Source organism: Muntiacus reevesi, chromosome 11 (genome assembly GCF_963930625.1).
Source record: "Muntiacus reevesi chromosome 11, mMunRee1.1, whole genome shotgun sequence".
NCBI lineage: Eukaryota > Metazoa > Chordata > Mammalia > Artiodactyla > Cervidae > Muntiacus > Muntiacus reevesi.
The window spans coordinates 19,074,942-19,096,593 of NC_089259.1; the positions used below are offsets into that span (position 1 = coordinate 19,074,942).

Here is a 21,652-nt window from a genome sequence, read left to right on the forward strand (position 1 = left end):
TCCAGTGGAGAGTGGCCTAGGTCCCTACAGGTCCTTGAACAGTCAGAGAGGAACTTTCTACACCTCTACGATAGGCTAGGGTCTTGAACTCTTGTCTAGCAGAAGTTTCATAAGAAAAGACCTCCAGCCCCATACCCCTAAAAACAAGGGTATAGAGTCTCTCCAGGGCAATGAGACAGGCTGGAACCCTTTGCTGTAGTTGCTGCAATGCTTGTACCTATACACACCTCTCCTCAAGGAACAAAATACAAAGAAACTATATGGGGCTAAAAATAACCATGTGCATGCAAGCAGTTGGGGCAAATTCTGGACAAAAGACACAAAGAGACCAAAAATCCCCTACTGCTACTTCTGAAGAGCCAGGAGCAAAATCTGGGTGTCAGGAGCAAAAGCAGGGTCCTGAGTGTGCCCCTGCACCCAACACTACCAGAGGGGTGGGCAAAACGCCTAAGCCAGTCCCCCAGCTCGACCCCTGGACACACCCCTACCCTCACCTCATATGAGGAACAAGCTTTCCTCCCTTTAGGGAGTAGGCAACCAAGGGAACCTGTTATTTGTTCTTGCTCCCCGCCTGCTTCAGTGTTAATAAGTTCAGTCTGTCTAACTCTGAGATCCTACGGACTGTGGCCCTCCAGACTCCTCTGTCCGTGGGATTCTCCAGACAAGAATACTGGAGTGAGTTGCCATGCCTTCCTCCCCTGCTGCAGTAGGGGCTCCAATAAAGCCTTGCCCCCTCCCCCTAAAAAAACCCAGGATTTTTTAGCCCCTTGAAGTTGGGAATTTTATATTACACCTAATCACCTAGCCAACTCTATATGCAAGGATTGTTGCTGTTGTTGTTTAATCACTAAGTCATGCACAACTCTTTTGTGACCCCCTGGACTGTGGCCCACCAGGCTCCTCTGTCTGTGGGATTCTGCAGGCCAGAATACTGGAGTGGGTTGCCTTTTCCTTCTCCAGGCGATCTTCCCGACCCAGGGTTTAAACCCATGTCTCCTGCATTGGCAGAAAGATTCTTTACCAGTGAGGGACCAGGGAAGCCAAGTGCAAAGAGGAGGAAACTGAGGCTCAGGGAGGTTAAGGCCAGATTCACTGTAGAACATTCTTGACCTCCAAATGAGTCTTTCCACCTGCCACACTGCTTCTATCTGTACTCCAAGCGGTGCTTGGTCTGTGACCAAGTGACCATGAGCATCTTCAGTCTGAATGATCAGGAGCTTGGAGGGATTGGCAAGTGGAGAAAAGTTCATCTCTTGCTCTGGAAATATAAGGCCATCTGTGCTGCAGTGTTGCACATCTGAAAAATCAAGTCTACATCCGAAGAGACTATCTTGCTCTGGGAATAAATGTTGACATCCAAGTATGTACCATCTCACGATAGATGGTGCCAGGATGTCAGGATAATCCCTAGGGATGTGTGAAAAATTGTGCGTGTTTTTTTTGGGGGGGGGATGTCTAGGGGAATCCCTGAGAGAAGCTCTTTTCCTGTTTGCTTGGGTAGTAAGCATCTCAGCACCCGGGTTCCCAGCTTTTGGCCTGAGTGAGGGAAGAGATTAAGGAAGTGGGTTCCTTCTGAGATTTTTGTTGTCTTCCATAGTGGTGGTGGTAGTGGGGGGTGGGGGTAAGAGTCAGAAGGAGGTAAAGAGGGGGTGCTACTTAAAGTGAGGGTTTATCTATCTTTCCAAAAGCATATACATAGAGTATGGATGGGCATGCTCTGAATATGGATGGGCTTGAGTAATCTGAAGAAGATTTGAGGCAGCGCAATGTAAAAATATGATAAAACAGAAAAAAGTTACTTTAAAAAATTATATCCAAATCCTACCTAGTGAAAAATAGCAATAATAATAGAATGCAAAAGGGCTGAAATGAAACACAAGCTTTTGTTACCATTTCTACCCTCACTTTGCACCCAAGCCTCAGCTGCTTCCTAGACACAGTTCTTGAAGCTGGTGTTTTAATCCTTCTGGTCATGTCTCCAACTCTCTAAATATTAAGATTGTGCTTTTATATTTTACTTGAAATGTGGTTTTATAAAAGTGGAGAATCAGGGCCATGGGAAAGTACTGAGAAGCCAACCAGAACGTTGTTTTTGGAGACGGACACACCTGGGGTTGGGTTCCGACTCAGCCCCTACAACCTGGGCAATTTGGGACAGTTTCCTTTCTGCACCTCAGTTTTCTCATCTGTATAATGGGAAAAACAAGAGTGCCTAATCTTAGGGGTAAGAGGATAATTCAGTGTTTATACACTACTTAGCCCAACATCTGTCTCATAATTGGCACTCAGATGAAAGTCAGCTAAAAAATAACAAGATTAATGGCACAGTTAAAACCAGAAATACAAGCCTAAAGATTCCACCAAATTACGAGAGATAGACATAAAGAAAAAGTCAGCTTTATCTTATTGTATTTTTGCCTAAAGAGATAATCTATAATCTTTTGCCTGGAAATCTGTCAGATATCATTGCATATATTTTATTTCAGCTCATAAAACATTTATATATTTTATTTATCTCATTATGTGCAAAGTGTCCTCACTGACGCCAGAGAAGTTCTAGTCTGTTGCTTCTCTCATTATTGCTTAGCTGCTAAGTCATGTCTGACTCTTTTGTGACCCCATGGAATAGCCCACCAGACTCCTCTGTCCTTGGGATTTCTCAGACAGAATGTTGGAATGACTGGTCATTTCCTTCTCCAGAGGATCTTCTTGACCCGGGGATCAAACCCTCATCTCCTGCACTGCAGGCGGATTCTGTACCACTGAGTCACCGGCGAACTCCCTCAAGAGTGGTCTGAGCGTTCAATATAGAAATGGTAAAGAAAAAGCTTAGCACTGTAAAGGGCCCTAAAAACAAACATCAACTCTTTTTATATAAAATAATAAGCTGTTATTATGACATGCAAATGCCACTTCGCCTCTTTAATACAGCATTTTCTTTTTTAAAAAAAGGAAAAGTGAGTCTGGCCATTTAAATTTCCACCGATGCTTACAAACAAGAAAACCAAGAACTGAACTCCAGCAGGACAGATCCCAGTAGGGAAATCAGTTTAGCACCTCAGGCAGTCACGCCATGGGTTAGTCAGAGCTGGGTGGTATCCGATTCCAGCTCTTGGCCCTATCAAGACATTGCGTCTAATTCATGAATAGATGATTCTGGCTGCACAAGTTATTTATCAGCTCCTTCCAGGCCAAGAAACCTGAGGAGAGATTTTGCAAATCCCCTGAAACCTGACTGGTTCCCAGTCTTTGTTCCTGTTGTGATCAATCTTTAAATCTTCTGGACTTAATGTCAAATCCCCAGCAGCTACCATCAACAGGGGCTGTCCCCCAGCACAAAGTCTACCTCTCCAGCTTGCCCTTCTTTGATCATTGCGGCCAATTTATAAAAGCAGCCATCAAGTTTTCATTTTCCATTCGTCCCCCCAGAAAACTCAGCCCACTGATGACATGTACCAAGAATTCTACAAGCCCCTGGCAACTGCAGCCTCTTAGGGGAGCTGGCGAGATGACCCAGGACTGCTAGAAGCACCTGCTTCCCCTCAGGGCCACTGAGCTCTGACCTAGATGGGCTTACCTGATAGGAGTGTGCCAGGTAGCTGTGGAGCGCATCTAGGTTTTCAATAAACTCTGTGAGGTTTCCTCCCAGGGTCCGTAACATCTGGTCATAGCCAGACATTTTGCAAAATTTAAAGAAGTATTCCCCAAAGAGTTTCAGAATGGCTTCCATGGAGACCCCTGTGGAACGCAAAATACAAGTCCCAGCCAGATGAAATACTAAATTCCACTCGTGTTTTTTCCAAAGGTGATGAGCCCCTGGGAAGAGACCTTCTGAAAAGTGCATGGACACATGTGGAATTGTTCCTTCCTCTTTCCTCCTTCCACCCCTCCTTTCCTGCTATTAATAAATCTAGCCTGTTCAAGGTGAGAAAAAAACAACTGTGTTGTGGGCCCCCTAGACTGGAGCTCTGAGCAGGTGCATCCTGTCACCTGCTGGAAAAACACAACCCCAGAGGCCTCCCCATCCCCAGGACCTCCGTCGGGAGGGCTGGGCTGTTTGCAAAACAAGCAAAGTTGGGTCTTAAAGTGGCAGTGTGCTCAGGGCTGGTGCACTGGGATGACCCAGGGGGAGGGGATGGGGAGGGAGGTGGGAGGGGGGCTCAGGATGGGGAACACATGTACACATGTGGCAGATGCATGCCAATGTATGGCAAATCCACTACAATATTGTAATTAGCCTCTAATTAAAATTAATAAATTTGTATTTTTAAAAAGTAAAAAGCAAAAAGTTTTAAAAGTGGCAGTGGCAGCCTTGTGCAGAAACACTGTCTGCTTGACTCAGGTTCTATAAAGGTGCAAAAATCCATGAAGTTGCTGTTCCAGACACTGGTTATTTTATTTCTGGCCATCCTTCTCTGTTCATAGGAAAGGATCTCTGACTGTTCCTTGAGCAAGCATCTTGGCTTTGGGTGTGGTCTTTCCCATCCCTGCCGGGCTTGGAGCTTCCTCTAGGATTGGTAGTTGAGAATGGTTGCCTAGCAGAAGACAAAGGTCACTTTTCAAAACCAACCCCTGGGTTATGTAGTTAGACAGTTTCCCCTCAGTGAATTTAGGATTCCCCTGAGTTTTGTAAGTCACAGGACATTAGGAATATGTAGGAAATGACAAGACAATGCAAGAAAGAACTAAACACAAGGCATAGATGCCTTAACATATTTTTTGACAGCGTATGCTGCTGCTGTCGCGTCAGTCGTGTCCGACTCTGTGTGACCCCATAGACGGCAGCCCACCAGGCTCCCCCGTCCCTGGGATTCTCCAGGCAAGAACACTGGAGTGGGTTGCCATTTCCTTCTCCAATGCATGGAATTGAAAAGTGAAAGTGAAGTCGCTCAGTCATGTCCAACTCTTAGCGACCCCATGGACTGCAGCCTACCAGGCTCCTCCATCCATGGGATTTTCCAGGCAAGAGTACTGGAGTGGGATGTCATTGCCTCCATTGACAGCATATGAGAGAGTCTAAAACATGCTTAGTATTATGTCTTTTGTATAGAAAACAAGGGGCAAGAAGGAAATACACATCTATCTGCTTATTTGTGTGAAGATAAACACCAGAAACTACTGAGATTGGTTACTTACAGCAGTGGTCCCCAAACTTTTTGGCACCAGGGACAAGTTTTGTAGAAGACAATGTTTCTACAGACCGCCCCCCTCCCCAGGTAGGGTGGGATGATTTCAGGTTTATTCAAGCATATTTGAAAAGATCCTAATGCTGGAAAACATTGAGGGCAGGAGGAGAAGGGGACAACAGAGGATGAGATGGTTGGACATGGGTTTGGGTGAACTCTGGGAGTCGGTGATGGACAGGGAGGCCTGGCGTGCTGCGGTTCATGGGGTCGCAAAGAGTCGGACACGACTGAGCAACTGAACTGAACAAGCACATTTATTGTGCACTTTGTTATTATTATTATATCAGCTCCACCTCAGATCATCTGAGATTAGAGCCCGGAGGCTGGGGATCCCTGACCTCAGGGCACTAGGAATGGGTGGAAATAGAACAATCGTGGCGTGTGTGCACAGGGAGGGCACTTCTCTGAGCACAATTTTTGCACAATTCTCGTTTGGGGGATCATGTTCATGATTCTTACACTTGAAGAAATAAATAAGGATAGGGAAAATTCTAAGATGGAATACAAACAGAAACAAATGAACGAAATAGTATTTCAACAGAATAGTTCTGAAGAACCTGATACCCCAGGGGGCAACCAAATAGCCCAGGCAGCAAAAAAAATAGTGAACTCTGAACATAAGATTTCGACTCTGTCCTTTAGGCTAAAGACAAAACGAACTTTAAATAATATTTGACCATAGTGAGTAGGCTTCCTTCTCACAGCGATGTGAGTTAGCAAATCTGAAATGACTTTCTGAATGCCCAAGGATTAAACCTGTAAGTAAATATGTGGAAAATGAGGGGAACCAGGTTTCTCTTTGTATAAGAAAGAATAAGAGTAGAAGGAAGCCTGTGGTGTAGATTAGGAAAGCTACCTAAGAAGACCACAGAACCCATCCCAGCTTCAGACAGATATAGATAGATAGGTAGGTAGGTAGGTAGGTAGGTAGAAGGGAGGGAAGGACGGAGGGAGGGAGGAGAGCAAAGAGAGAAAGGAAGATGGGTGGCTGGAGTCTGTATTCAGGGTTCCTTGAAGAAATGGCAGATTTCAGAGCTGGGGCAGGAAAATGATGAATTTATAACATCTTGTCATGCCAGAAAGTAAAGAAGTGATCAGAGAATGATGGGGACATGATCAAAGGACGTAAAGACCAGCCTGGAGGGGCTTTCACTGGCTAAATCCTGGAGAATTTGAGCACAAGAATAACAAAAATATAAGAGTAGAGCCTATTAAAAAAATAAGAGTAAAGAGTTCACACTGGTATAGATAGGGAAAATTCTTCCTTATAGTAGAAATTCAACTAATTAATTAAAAGGAATGATATGACTAGAAAAAAAAATCACCATTTGACCATAATTATTGATTCAAATAAGAATCACCGGTGAATACTAAAATTAGCGAAGGGAGAGTTTGAGAAGCAACACCATATAGACATAGTCTGAAAGTATCTCTCACAAGATACTAATTTCAAAGAGAGGAAAATAATAACTTTACAGTGGAGAAACCTGGCCAATTCCATGTCAACCAACCAATCAAATTAGCACCACTAGTGGGACAAATAGGCATAAGACATCTCCTATGATGAACTGGGAGGGACAAAACATGACCCTCTGATCTTCCTGCCAAGAAAGTATAGCCTGAACTGAATCACAAGAAGACAGCAGATAATCCTGAATTGAGGGACATGCTACAACAAAAGCTGGCCAGGGGACTAAAAAAAAAAAAAACAAACTCATAAAAACAGAAGTAATATTGTAACAAAATGAAAAATGACTTTTAAAAAAATGGTCTACATTAAAAAAAAAATTTTTTTTTAAATAGCTAACTAGAACTTTCTAAGGATGTCAACATTACAAGACACAAAGACAGACTCAGGGACTGTTCCAAACTACAGAAAGTCAAAGACATGTGACAGTCAACCTGACCCAGGGTTTTCTTTTGTCCTACAGGACATCACTGGGAAAGCTGGGAAAATCTCAATCAACTCTGTAGGTTTGATTTATAGCACCACAGCAACATTCATTTCCTGAACTGAACTGGTTACATAAGAGCACTTTTGGAATAAAGAGATATCATTTTCTTAACATACCAGCGATCCAGGAAAAAAATATAGAGAGAAGGATAGAGCCAACGCGGTAAAATGTTAACATTTCGGGAATATGGATGAAGAGCGTACGGCAATTCTTTGTACTATTCTTACAACCCTTCTGTGAGTTTGAAATCACGTCAAAGTAAAAAGGTTTCACTGATTGTCCTGAAAAAACCTTAGGAAATCTAACATCAGAAGACCACAGTTCTCCACCACCAGCTGAGGTACAGCTGGCTCCCGGGTCTCTGGAACATTCTGAATTTTGCTAGGTAGAATCAGGGCATTATGATTATGCCTTAAAATATCTTTTTATCTTTTTAGAGATTCATACTGAAATATTTACGGGTACAATTATGAGAAACCTGAGATTCGCTTGAAGATTTTCCAGCAGAAACAAAATCAGAAATAAGGGTGGAGGAACCACAGAGAAGAAACGAGATTGGCAAAATATGAATACAGGTTGAAGCTGGGTGAAGGGGATGTGGGCTTCAGTGTGCGATTCTCTTGATTTGTGTGTGGGGGTGTGAAAAATTCTATTAAAAAGTGGTTTTTTTTTTTTTTTTTAATAGAAGCATTCTTTGATGGCAGGAAAATAACAGTCACTGAGTGTCTGTGCTTGGCTTCCCAGGAGAGAGAGAGCTGTAGGGCCTTCTGGGAAGCTTTTCAGTTGGAATGATGTATAAGCTCAAACTTTCTGACTTAACAAGCTTGGCTCTCCGGCATCACCAGGAAATGTTTACTGCTTGCTGGGCAACAGCTCAAGGGACCGGAAAAAGCAGAGGTAGGATTCGCAGGGTGGGTGGTGGGCGGGGACACCTGCTAAGGCCCAGGGGGGCCCAGAGCCGCCGCCACCCGCACTGGGCCTTCTCTGGGCAAAGGGCCCCCACAACCTCTGCCCGCCTCCCGTCACCCAGAAACAAGTGACAAGAGCTGCTCTTCATGGGGACCCACCCAAGGCACCCAGAAAAGCACGTGCTCTTCCACAAGACAGAGAAGGGACTGCCACGCATTTTCAAGATTTTTCCTTTGAAAATGGGTCTTTTCCCTGCAAAGCTTGGGTATCCAAAGGAATAAGCTTCAGATACCTGGAAAGAACAATTCTTCTAGAGCTCTCTTCTTCTCAATCATATTACTTCAACCAGGCATGAGATAACGGATGGGAAAATCTTCTGTGAGGAGGTAGAGGCCTTTGAGAAAGGGAGAGGGGGACTGCCCTGGCAGTCCAGGTGGTTACAACTCCAATGGGTGGGGCACAGGTTTGATCCCTGGTGGGGGAACTAAGATCTCACATGCCACAGCCAAAAAATAGACAGCAAAAAAGAAAAAAAAAAGGAACAGCTCTCCATGTTGCTACCGTAGGTTACAAGAAGAAAAAGTAAAAGTGTCAGTCACTCAACCATGTCCAAGTCTTTGCGACCCCATGGACTGTAGCCCACCAGGCTCCTCTGTCCATGGGATTCTCCAGGCAAGAATACTGGAGTGGGTTGCCATGCCCTCCTCAAGGGGATCTTCCCAACCCCGGGACTGGGCCCAGGTCTCCCACATTCAGGCAGATTCTTTACTGTCTGAGCCACCAGGAAAGCCCCACAAGGAGAAAACAGATTCTTAACTAGGGGGGAGGGGGGTTGATTCCTGGTACAGCAATATGTTTATCAGATAATAGAAAAAAAAAAAAAAAGACTGGGAAATGGATGCAGGCAGCTCAGGTGGGAGACTGTCTACAGCCGAGGTGCCGCTTCACTCATGCCTGGTATGAGCTGCCGGCTTCCTGGTGAGCTTTGGAGCAGAGCAGTCTGCCCAGCAAGGGGTCCACCAGTTGGGCTCAGGAGGGAGAGGCTTGCTTTGCTGAGTGGAAGGTACTTTGCTCACATTATCAAACTTCATCTTTAGGATAACCACCCCATGGAGGTGCTGTAGGTACCAGCAATGTTTACCGACGAGGAATTTGCCCCAGGTTACCCTATTAGGGGATGATGCAGCCAGGAAGCGCACCCAGGACTGACCAGTTCCAAAGATCTTGCCAGGAACATCCCTGGTGGTCCAGAGGTTAAGACTCTGTGCTCTCAATGCAGGAGCCCGGGTTCCATCCCAGGTCAGAGAACTAGATCCCACATGTCACAGTTGAGACCCAGCACAGCCATAAATAAAAACAAATTACTGTTTAAAAAAAAAAAAAAAGGCAAGAGATCTCATGCCCACCCAGTCCACTGCTCCTCCCACCCACGGGCTGCAGTGCTGGCCTGGGCGTCAGGACACCCATTTTTGGTTGGTTGCAGGATCTGGGCTGTTTATTCCACCTCAGAGAGTCACGGTAAAGATCAAATGATAACGCCTGATTTCAGGACCTTGTAAAATGTAATGTTGTTCCTCTTCTTTTTAGAGAGCTAGGTGCAGAGAAGGCTTGCTGGCACTTGCTGATGGCTAGCTGTTGAAGTGGGTTTTACTGCTGGTTTCTTAGCGGGTGAAGTCTAGACGGGCACAGCTGTGCCAAATGGCTGTGGTGTGTTGTTTTGAATTTTGTCACTTCAGATCACTAATAACCCACTTACACACTAAGTAGGCACTTATTCATACACAGAACAATTCTTATGCAAGGCTCAACCTGCCATCTGCTGCCTTCCTGAATTATGCTAATTAGAAAGCACAGAGCTATGCAGTGGCAGAGTGGCCTGGAAAAGTCCCAACAATTGCTTAAAGGTAGAGAGATGGCATTCTGGAGCCTGTTTGGAAGGCAAAGTACTAACTAGTACTTCGTAATGGAGCATGTGCTTATCCTTTGTCTAAGGGAAGAGTTTGTCTCGATTTACCAGTGTCTTTTGTTAAATGATGAAACGACCATCCTGCAGACTTCGCTCCTCCATCAGGGCCTTGCTCTCTCTGATTTATGGAAGATAGACAGACAGACAGCACATTCACCCAGACCTATCTGATTCCAAAGGCTTTTCTAAAGACCTAGTACCCACCCAGTAGGTGGGTACTATTTGTATATATCTGTGGTGGGTGCATGCACGCGCATACAGTCATGTCTGACTCCTTGCGACCCCATGGGCTCCTCTGTCAATGGAATTCTCCGGGCGAGAATACTGGAGGGGGTTGTCATTTCCTCCTCCAGGGGATCTAACCCATGTCTCTTGCATCTTCTGCACTGGCAGGCAGATTCTTTACCAGCTGAGCCACCGGGAGCCCCAGTATCTGAATCTATATTGGTACCTCTATAGCTATACCGACACTGTACAGGAGACAGGAATCAAGATCATCCCCAAGAAAAAGAAATGCAAAAAAGCAAAATGGATGTCTGATGAGGCCTTACAAATTGCTGTGAAAAGAAGAGAAACAAAAAGCAAAGAAGAAAAGGAAAGATTTGAATGCAGAGTTCCAAAGAATAGCAAGGAGAGATAAGAAAGCCTTCCTCGGCGATCAATGCAAAGAAATAGAGGAAAACAACAGAATGGGAAAGACTAGAGATCTCTTCAAGAAAATTAGAGACACCAAGGGAACATTTCATGCAAAGATGAGCTCAATAAAGGACAGAAATGGTATGGACCTAACAGAAGCAGAAGATATTAAGAAGAGGTGGCAAGAATACACAGAAGAACTGTACAAAAAAGACCTTCATGACCCAGATAATCATGATGGTGTGATCACTCACAGTAACCTAGAGCCAGACATTCTGGAATGTAAAGTCAAGCGGGCCTTAGAAAGCATCACTATGAACAAAGCTAGTGGAGGTGATGGAATTCCAGTTGAGCTATTTCAAATCTTAAAAGATGATGCTGTGAAAGTGCTGCACTCAATATGCCAGCAAATTTGGGAAACTCAGCAGTGGCCACAGGACTGGAAAAGGTCAGTTTTCATTCCAATCCCAAAGAAAGGCAATGCCAAAGAATGCTTAAACTACTGCACAATTGCATTCCTCTCACACGCTAGTAAAATAATGCTTAAAATTCTCCAAGCCAGGCTTCAACAATACATGAACCGTGAACTTCCAGATGTTCAAGCTGGATTTAGAAAAGGCAGAGGAACCAGAGATCAAATTGCCAACATCTGTTGAATCATCGAAAAAGCAAGAGAGTTCCAGAAAAACATCTATTTCTGCTTTGTTGACTATGCCAAAGCCTTTGACTGTGTGGATCACAATAAACTGTGGAAAATTCTGAGAGATGAGAATACCAGACCACCTGACTTGCCTCATGAAAAACCTGTATGCAGGTCAGGAAGCAAAAGTTAGAACTGGACATGGAACAACAGACTGGTTCCAAATAGGAAAAGGAGTACGTCGAGGCTATATATTGTCACCATGCTTATTTAAATTATTTGAATAATTTAAATTAAATTGTTTAAATTAATTATATGCAGAGTACATCATGAGAAACGCTAGACTGGAAGAAGCACAAGCTGGAATCAAGATTGCTGGGAGAATTACACGCCAGTCAGGATGGCTGCTATCCAAAAGTCTACAAGCAATAAATGCTGGAGAGGGTGTGGAGAAAAGGGAACCCTCTTACACTGTTGGTGGGAATGCAAACTAGTACAGCCATTATGGAAAACAGTGTGGAGATTTCTTAAAAAACTGGAAATAGAACTGCCATATGACCCAGCAATACCACTTCTGGGCATACACACTGAGGAATCCAGATCTGAAAGAGACACGTGCACCCCAATGTTCATCGCAGCACTGTTTATAATAGCTAGGACATGGAAGCAACCTAGATGCCCATCAGCAGATGAATGGATAAGGAAGCTGTGGTACATATACACCATGGAATATTACTCAGCCGTTAAAAAGAATTCATTTGAATCAGTTCTAATGAGATGGATGAAACTGGAGCCCATTATACAGAGTGAGGTGAGCCAGAAAGATAAAGAACATTACAGTATACTAACAGATATATACGGAATTTAGAAAGATGGTAACGATGGCCCTATATGCAGGGCAGAAGAAGAGACGCAGAAGTACAGAACAGACTTTTGAACTCTGTGGGAGAAGGGGAGGGTGGGATGTTTCGAAAGAACAGCATGTATATTATCTGTGGTGAAACAGACCACCAGCCCAGGTGGGAGGCATGAGTCAAGTGCTCGGGCCTGTTGGGCTGGGAAGATCCAGAGGGATCGGGTGGAGAGGGAGGTGGGATGGGAGACCGGGATGGGGAATTCGTGTAACTCTATGGCTGATTCATATCAATGTATGACAAAACCCACTGAAAAATAAAAATTAAAAAAAAAAAAAAAATTGCTGGGAGAAATATCAATAACATTAGATATGCAGATGACACCACCCTTATGCCAGAAAGTGAAGAAGAACTAAAGAGCCGCTTGATGAAAGTGAAGGAGGAGTGTGAAAAAATTGGTTTAAAGCTCAACATTTAGAAAACTAAGATCATGGCATCAGGTCCCATCACTTCATGGCAAATAGATGGGGAAACAGTGGGAAGAGTGGCTATTTTTTTGGGCTCCAAAATCACTGCAGATGGTGACTGCAGCCATGAAATTAAAAGATGTTTACTCCTTGGAAGGAAAGTTATGACCAACCTAGACAGCATATTACAAAGCAGAGACATTACTTTGTCAACAAAGGTCCATCTAGTCAAGGCTATGGTTTTTCCAGTAGTCATGGATGTGACAGTTGGATTGTAAAGAAAGCTGAGTGCTGAAGAATTGATGCTTTTGAACTGTGGTGTTGGAGAAGACTTTTGAGAGTCCCTTGGACTGCAAGGAGATCTAACTAGTCCATCCTAAAGGAAATCAGTCCTAGGTGTTCATTGGAAGGACTGATGTTGAAGCTGAAACTCCAATACTTTGGCCACCTGATGCAAAAAGCTGACTCATTTGTAAAGACCCTGATGCTGGGAAAGACTGAAGGCAGGAGGAGAAGGGGCTGACAGAGGATGAGATGGTTGGATGGCATCACCAACTCAATGGACATGGGTTTGGGTAGACTCCAGGAGTTGGTGATGGACAGGGAGGCCTGGTGTGCTGCGGTTCATGGGGTCACAAAGAGTCAGACACACTGAACGACTAAACTGAGAACTGGAACAAATATATATATATCTATCTATACCTATAGATCAACAAATAGATGTGAAGAGAGAGAAGCCACACAGTCCATGCTTCCCAGGGTCATCCTGATTCCAAGTCTCATACATGTGTTTACTCAATTTTGAATCCCAACTTTTTATTTGAAAAATGCACTCACCATACCTATACACCCTTTCAGGGATAGGCCAACAGATGTTACTGAGATAAAGAAGAGGAAAATACCCTTCCGATTTTCAAAGCTAGACAGACAGAAATCACAATGGCTAGACTTTGGCCTTTAGTAGGAAGGCAACGTGAGTCAGTCTACATGTTGGTCTTATACACTTGTTGCTGCCTCTAAACGTGTTGGTTGGTTTGGAAGGGTGAGTGCACTGGAGCAGGCATGTGATGGGATCTCTCTGCTAAAAGAACTGCTACACCACAATGGCATCCACAATCACACATAGTCACCAAAACAGCCTGGGTGTGACAGTAGAGGTATGTAGTATTTCTTTCTGGACATACAAACACTAATTAGAATTCCTGTACTGGTATGCTAGGACTGCCTAAGCAATATACTGTAGCCTGGTGTGTGGTCTAAAACAGACATTCATTTTTCTCAGTTCTGGAGGTTAGAAGTTCAAAGCCAAGGTGCCAGTATGGTAGGTCCTAGTGAGAGGCTCTCCTCCTGGCTTCTCCTTCTCTCCTTACATTATGTGTGTGTGCAGTGGGGGAAGACAGAGACAGCCAGACAGACCAGAGACAGAAATCAAGCTCTTCAGTGTCTCTTCCCATCAGGGCATTAATCCCATCATAAGGATCCCACCCTCATAACCTCATCTCAATTATCTCCCCAAAGGCCCCCTCTCCAAGTCCATCACATGGGAGTTTGGATTTCAACACAGGAACTTGAGAGTGGACACAATTCAGTCCACAGCAGTTCTCAATTTAAAAGAGATTTTCAAAATCTTGAAAAATACCCGTTTCTTACAGCTCCACTCTCCAGATCATGAGATGACCAAACTTTCCTGGAAAGGGCAAAGAGTCGATAGTTTCTGTTTTGCAGATCATGTGGTCTGTGGTGTAGTGCATGTTTGAATAAGAGGGGATCTGCCTGTGTGCTTTGATATTTAACGTCGTAAGTGAAAAGTGAAAGTCGCTCAGTCGTGTCCAACTCTTTGCAATCCCATGGGCTATACAGTCCACGGAATTCTCCAGGCCAGAATACTGGAGTGGGTAGCCTTTCCCTCCTCTAGGGGATCTTCCCAACCCAAGGATTGAACCCAGGTCTCCCACATTGCAGGTGGATTCTTTATCAGCTGAGCCGCAAGACAAGCCCAAGAATACTGGAGTGGGTAGCCTATCCCTTCTACATCTTCTCTAACATCGTAAGCACTTATGTAAAAGACCTAAGAAGCCATGTTTAAGGAGATGACCCCCCTCCCCGCCCCAGATTTCTTGGGCAGGTATACTAAACAAGAAAACGGAGAGGCGGCACCTGGGGCAGGCATGCGGCTGCTCAGGAGTGGATTTGAATCTGGCAGCTGATCTCCAGGATCCCAGCCCAGGGGGCGGCCCACACCCTGTAAAGAGCCCTCGCCCTGGGATCAGACTCCCGCAGGAAATCTTCACCCCACCTGCCTCTCGACAGCCCAAGCCCCACACAAACCCCCACCCCACCCCCGGCATCGGCTGCGTGATGACAGAGGGTTCTGGGAGCCCGCCCCCCACAACAGGCAGGACAGGGTAGGAGTTGGGTGTGAACCAGGAGGTACTGGTTTTTTCTAGGAAGTCTCTAGGAAGTCTCCCTGTGAGCCGCTTTAGGCAGGGGAGTGGGTGGGGGTCGCTCAACTGTGACCAGCAGGAGGCCACAGGAGCCCTGCCTGCTGGCCCCCACGTCCTCTGTCACAGGGTCACTGCCCAGCGAGGTGGGGCACTGACTTGGGAAGGTGTCTGGAGATGGCGCTCCCTGGAGCCCAAATTCAAGGAGCCGAAGGATCAACCGCACATTTTACTCCCTGCACCTTATTTTCAGCCTCAGAAACAACTTTATCAAGTTCTATCATGGGGTGCAGTTGACAGGTGACTGGGAGCTAACAGACATCTGGCTGGACCAGTTGGTACCCAGAATTCCTCCTCCCTCCCATCACCATCGTCCCCCCAGTTCTCACTGGCACCCCTGGCCCCTGCTTGGCTCAGACAAATGGCCTGATGAACCAGAGGCAGCAGGTGATCACCCTTGGCTGGGGCGGGTCTGCTCCATCACACGTGTCAGCTCCCTAAACCTCAACGGGTCCCCTCCAGGCTCAGCAGACACTCCTGGCTTCTCCCAGGTGTGATGCCCAGAAGGGTTTTCTGCATACAGGAGTTGACTGGGGACAGGAGAAGAGACGCAGATGTCAATCACATTGCTATGTGAAAATCCAAGCAAAAGCCTTCTTTTCTGTTGGGTCCAGGTGTGTGAGATTAGGGCTAGTGCATTTGTTTGTGTTTTCTTTTTTTCAATCAGAGAACTCTTCTTAGATTCAAAGGAAGGGGAAGTAAACACAGCACCTCACCTGACGCAGGCACATTACACGTTCCTGCCATATTCTAGAGGAGCCCCTTGTCCCTGTGGGTTGAGTGGGGCCCTGGTGTGTGCCTGAGCATACCTGCTGGGCTGGTCATGCTGATGTTCAGTTCAGTCACTCAGCCACGTCCGATTCTTTTCTACCCCAAGGACAGGCCTCCCTGTCTATCACTAACTCCTGGAGCTTATTCAAACTCATGTCCATTGAGTCAGTGATGCCATCCAACCATCTCATCCTCTGTTGTCCCCTTCTTCTCCCGCCATCAATCTTTCCTAGCATCAGGGTCTTTTCAAATGAGTCAGTTTGTTCCATCAGGTGGCCAAAGTATTTGAAGTTTCAGCTTCAGCATCTGTCCTTCCTGGCATTAATCTATAACTGTCTCAGAAAGAGGTCCTCAGGATGGTAGATGCATTGGCTGGGCCCTCAAGGATATGGTGAAACTAGCTAGAAACCACCTTCCTGCCTCCTGACCCTCTGGGGGTTGCATGGGAACAGGCCTGAAGGCCCTGAGCTCCTGCCTCACCCACATTTCCAACACATCTGCCCCAGGGTCTTAGGTGCCAGGTGACGATCCTGACACTGTGTCTACCTGCAATAATTCCTAAATGCCATCCCAGCATGACCCAAAGTTATGCTGCCTGTGAGGAATGGGTAAGAGAAATTTAACTTGAACTGAAAGAAAGGTGTTATCAAAGAGACTGGAAGTTCTGGAGGGCTTCCTTGCCCCCCTACTGGCAAGCCCCCTAGAGCTCGGGGCCAGAGAGGCCACCTGCCCCTCCCTCCTCTCCAGGCCTTGGCTCACTGTATGCTCCAAGCAGGAGAGAAGGAAGGAGAAACGAAAGGAGGGTGGACTGGGTTGAACAGTGTCCCCATCAAAATCTAGGTCCACCAGAAACGGACCCAATAAGAAAGCCCTATTTGGACTTACCAAGAACCTTGCAGGCCTCTTGAATGAGCTTAATGGTGATGATGTCATCATACACTGTGTAAGTCATGAAGGCATCTTGCACGTCTGCAGAAGCTCTGAAAGATAAATCACAGTGCCATGGAAACCCAGCAACTGGAGTTCTGCCCCAGGAATACATCCATTGACCTGGCAAGATACAGCAAGAACATTCCTGATTGTAAGGAATGGGAAGCATTGTTGTGTTTGTGTCTCAGCTCTCCAGTGACACTTTCCCTGGGCCCTGGTCTGAACCTAGAGCTCCCTTCTCAAGGAGAAGGTAGCTCCCTTCATAGTAGATGATGTGTTTCCCCAACTTCTGTCAAGAACATTGGTCTTGCCCTCTATCCTGGGCTGCTAGATCATGACTTACTGTGAATTATCTTTGCATGCTCACGCTCAGTCACTTCAGTCATGTCCACCTCTTTGCAATCCCATGGACTGTAGCCCACGAGGGTCCTCTGTCCACAGAATTCTCCAGGCAAGAATACTGTAGTGGGTTGCTGTGCCCTCTGCCAAGGGATGTTCCCAACTGAGGGATCGAACACTTGTCTCCTGCATCTCCTGCATTGCAGGTGGATTCTTTACCACTGAGCCCCAGAGGAAGCCCAAGCACCTGCAAACAGCACTGTCTTGGCACGTGTTAAGAACCTAATACATGGTAGTGAACTTGGAACTCAGTGTCATGGTCTTCTGAAACAGGCAGAGCAGCTGCTTCAGAATCTCACGGTTTTGCAACGTACTTGACTGGGCTGTAGGAGTTACTGCTGGACTTTGGTTTTGTAACATCTGACCAGATCTGGTGAAGAGAGACTGAACCTGGGAGTCAGAAAGTCGGTATTCTTGGCTTGGCTCTTGTGTGGATCGCTAAGGTGTAGTTAGCAATTCAGTTAACGTAGGGGGAAGGAGGCAGGTCAGGGAATGCTTCTCTGAGAAAGGGAGGTTTCACCAAAACTGAGGAATGGGTAGGCAAAGAGGAGCACTCTGGACAGAGAGTTTATGCTTTGAGGCAGCAGAGAGCATCTCTGAAGAGCAGGGATGAGTACAGAACATGTGAATCTATCCCAGAGCACATCACAGAATCTTGGAATTGGGAGAGGTGAGAAATTTTCTGATTGCCAAATTTCCCACCCTACACAGCTCAGTTTCCTCTTAACAAGAAGCTCACTGCTCTGCAAGTGAAACGTGGTATTCAGAGACTGCTCTCTCTGATAGAAGGTTCTTTCTCTCTGATAGAAGTTTGAGCTGAGACCTACGTCTGAGCCCCATTTTGTTGAGCATCTGCTTTTGGATAGAGATTATTTCTAATCACCCCTTGTCCTATTGAGGAAACTGATGCTCAGAGAGGTCAGCGTCTCACCGGCATCAGCTAGCTGAGAAATGAAGGATCTGGGCTCTGAAGCCCATGGAGCTCCTGCATTTTGCTGGCCCCTGCATATGCCTCCTGCATAGTTCTGCCCTTTGGGGAAAGGCAGACTGGGCTAGTCCCACCTCCAGATACCAAGCCCTCTGTATTTGAAGATCCTTTCTCACTCCTAAATCTTCCAGTTTTTCCTGGGTTGAACCCTCCTTTATCTTTCTAGAACTCACCTTCCTCACTGCAAAATGGGATAACCATCCTTGTCCCACATTTCTGTTTCTGGCAGGAGTATGTGAAAGTGAAAGTCACTTTGTCATGTGCGACTCTTTGTAACCCCAGGGACTATACAGTCCATGGAATTCTCCAGGCCAGAATATTGTAGTGGGTAGCCTTTCCCTTCTCCAGGGGATCTTCCCAACCCAGGGATTGAACCCAGGTCTCCTGCATTGCAGGTGGATTCTTTACCACCTGAGCCATGAGGGAAGCCCCACAGGAGTATGGATGAGGATAAAATAGGATGAGTCCTGTAGACTGAGCTCACAGTGTCAAAGGTGGATGTGGTTTGCGTATATGTTGCACGTTTGTGGAATGCCAATCATGCCCAGGCTGAGAGGATTATTTGGAGATTGTCAGCCTTGTTTATTGATCCCAGAATCTTGCATCTAACACCTCCCCAGAGTCAGTGCACACTGGCATACAGAGTCATTCGAACCACTTTAGTGAAACAATACGTTCCCCAAGAATTTAAAAAATAATGAACTAATCGATATCTTGCCAATGAGATGACAAAGCCTCTGGTAAGAAGAAGAAAAGGAGAGAGAAATGGCCACCGGAAAGCATGCTGACCAGATTGGGGGTTGGAAAAAAATCAATGCAGTAAGAGGTAGATGACCCCGACTCAAAAAAATGCCAAGCATGTAGGTGGCCACAAAGACACATATTCAGGAGTTCCGACAAGTCAGTATTTACCTAAAACAGTCAGCCATTAAATGTATGTTTCTCTTTAGTTGGTTCCAGCTACTGACACCCAAAACATCTGGGCAGGAGACAAGGGCCGGATCGCCTTTTCCACAATAACTTGGGAAGCAAAATAAACATACAGATTCCTGGGCCCTGGGGGTGGGGCCTGGAAATTAATATTTTTTAAACCACTTGTCTCCAATGACTCTCCAGGCTTGGACCCCACTGCTCAGTAACACTTTCTAGGATTCGGTCTGGCAAGGCAAAGAATTACAAATTATAGATCTCACATTGTACGACATGAATAAACTGATGTAATGGTTTCTAAGAGTTCAGAGTGAGCTGTAAAGCCCACAGGAAAAATAAATAGCACTTTGTAGCAAGTTTCAGGCCAAGAGAATGGGATTGGTTCTAAAGCCTGGGAAACCGTTCCTTCAAGAGTTCCCTTATGGCAGGTGGGGAATCTATATAACAGATTTGAGTGTCACCACGTGACCCAAGGGCTTCGCTGGTGGCTCAGACGGTAAAGAATCTGTCTGCGATGCAGGAGACCCAGGTTTGATCCCTGGGTTGGGAAGGTCCCCTGGAGAAAGCAATGGCTACCCATTCCACTATTCTTGCTTGGAGAATTCCATGGACAGAGGAGCCTAAAAGTCAGACATGATTCACTGAGAAAGACTCTGATGCTTCAGTCAGCAGCTCTCAAACTGTATTCCAGGGAACCCCTATGGGTCCCTAGGATGCTTTAAAGGGCCCATGAAGTCAAAACCACTTTCATAATAAAATGAAGATGTTATTTGCCCTTCTCACTGGTTGATATTTGTGATAATGTTACAAAAGCATTGGTGGATAAACTATTGGTGCTTTAGTTTGAATAACAGTGGTTTCAATCTGTACTAAATGATCACTGTATTCTTCACTGATATATATTCATGGTTTAAAAAAGAAAAAAACAAAGACCAGCTTCACTTCAGATTGTTCTTTGTGATGCAGTAAAAAATGACAGATTTATTAAATCTTGGCCCTGAGTCTACCTGTTCTGAACATTCTTCATGACATGGTGGGAAGCACATACACAGAAGACCCTTTGCTGTATACAGAAATGTAGGGGTCACCTCGGGAAAAAGCATAGCTATGATTGCTTTTGTGAGACGAATTAGCCACTTTTTTCATAGGACATCATTTCTACTTGAAAGAACCACTGACAGACAAATAACGATTACTCAGACTTGGATATTTGGCAGACATTTTCTTAAAAAAAAAAAAGAACAAAGTTAACTTGTCATTTCAAGGAAAATAACTGACAGAATTTGTTGCCAATGATCAAACTCAAGCTTTCAAGTGAAAATTGGGATTTTGGAAAACTTGCATCTGCTACTGTGAGCTCATTAGCTCCCCAATTCTGAGGCTCTGGTGGGACTGTGGTGATATTGACAAATGTGATTTTGATATTGTATAATGTACTGTATCATGTCAACATTCATAAGATCTGCATAACTCAGGGAGCTAGTAATTTTCGAATGACTAGTGCATGACAGCTCAAAATGATGGTAAAAGATTTATTTCAAAGGGTAACACAGGCCACGGAACTTTAACTTAATGGAGTATGGAAAAGGTCATTGGTGTTTGGTTTCAAGGTCACTGAAACCAAGGTCATTGGTTTCACACTCAGTATTGTAACTGTGGACTTCTGAGCTGGTGCAGTGGTAAAGAATCCTCCTGCCAGTGCAGGAGACACAAGAGACGTGGGTTCCATCCCTGGGTTGGGAAGGTCTCCTGGAGGAGGGCATGGAAACCCACTCCAGTATGCTTGCCTGGAAAATTCCAAGGACAGAGGAGCCTGGCGGGCTACAGTCCATGGGGTTACAGAGTCAGATACGACTGAGCACACATGCACACAGATTGTAACTGATCTTTGAGAAACGACCACTGGTGGAGCTTTGGTGAGGTTTAAATGAATCTCCACAGTTATCTGAAAAGAGTATTAAAGTCTTCCTCCTGTGTTTTCTTCACATGGCTCAACTAAAACCTCAGATCACAACAGACAGGGTGCAGAGGAGAACATTTGACTGTTTTTCAGCAGTTCAAACATGAAAGTGATTGCAAAAATCTAAAAAGAGTGACATTTCACTCTTTAATTTTTTATTTGAATAATATTATTTTTCATAAACATAAATGTTATTTGTGCTGACATGTAATAAGCTTATTACATTATTAATTTAAGTAAATTAAAATTAATTTGCTATTAATTTTAGATGAATTTATAAGCAGCCATTTTTAGAAGTTTCTCAGTTTAAATTTCTAATACGGTAAATACTAATAAATAAACAAAAGTTCTTGGGGTTTTCGATTGCTTTTAAGAGCAAAAAGGTTACCTAACCCACTGTATAACATGGGGAACTCTGCTCAATGTTATGTGGCAGCCTCGATGGAAGGGGAATTTGGGGGGAAAATGGATACATGTATATGTATGTCTGAGTACCCTGTACTTTTATATAGTACTTAGCACAATCTGAAAGATTTTTATTTCATTTATTTTTTATTTAC

General features: G+C 45.0%; 1 protein-coding gene across 1 annotated transcript in view; it reads right to left on the reverse strand.

Annotated features, from left to right (window-relative positions):
* LOC136144118 (guanylate cyclase soluble subunit beta-2-like) overlaps positions 1-16,837 on the reverse strand; it is a 42,639-nt gene extending 25,802 nt beyond the window's left edge. The window contains exons 1-2 of the mRNA XM_065901791.1: positions 16,771-16,837; positions 3,578-3,738 (exon numbers count right to left, since the gene is read on the reverse strand). Of these exons, the coding sequence (XP_065757863.1) occupies positions 3,578-3,738; positions 16,771-16,837 (228 nt within the window). The remainder of the gene's footprint in view (positions 1-3,577; positions 3,739-16,770) is intronic.
* Positions 16,838-21,652: the final 4,815 nt, after the last annotated feature.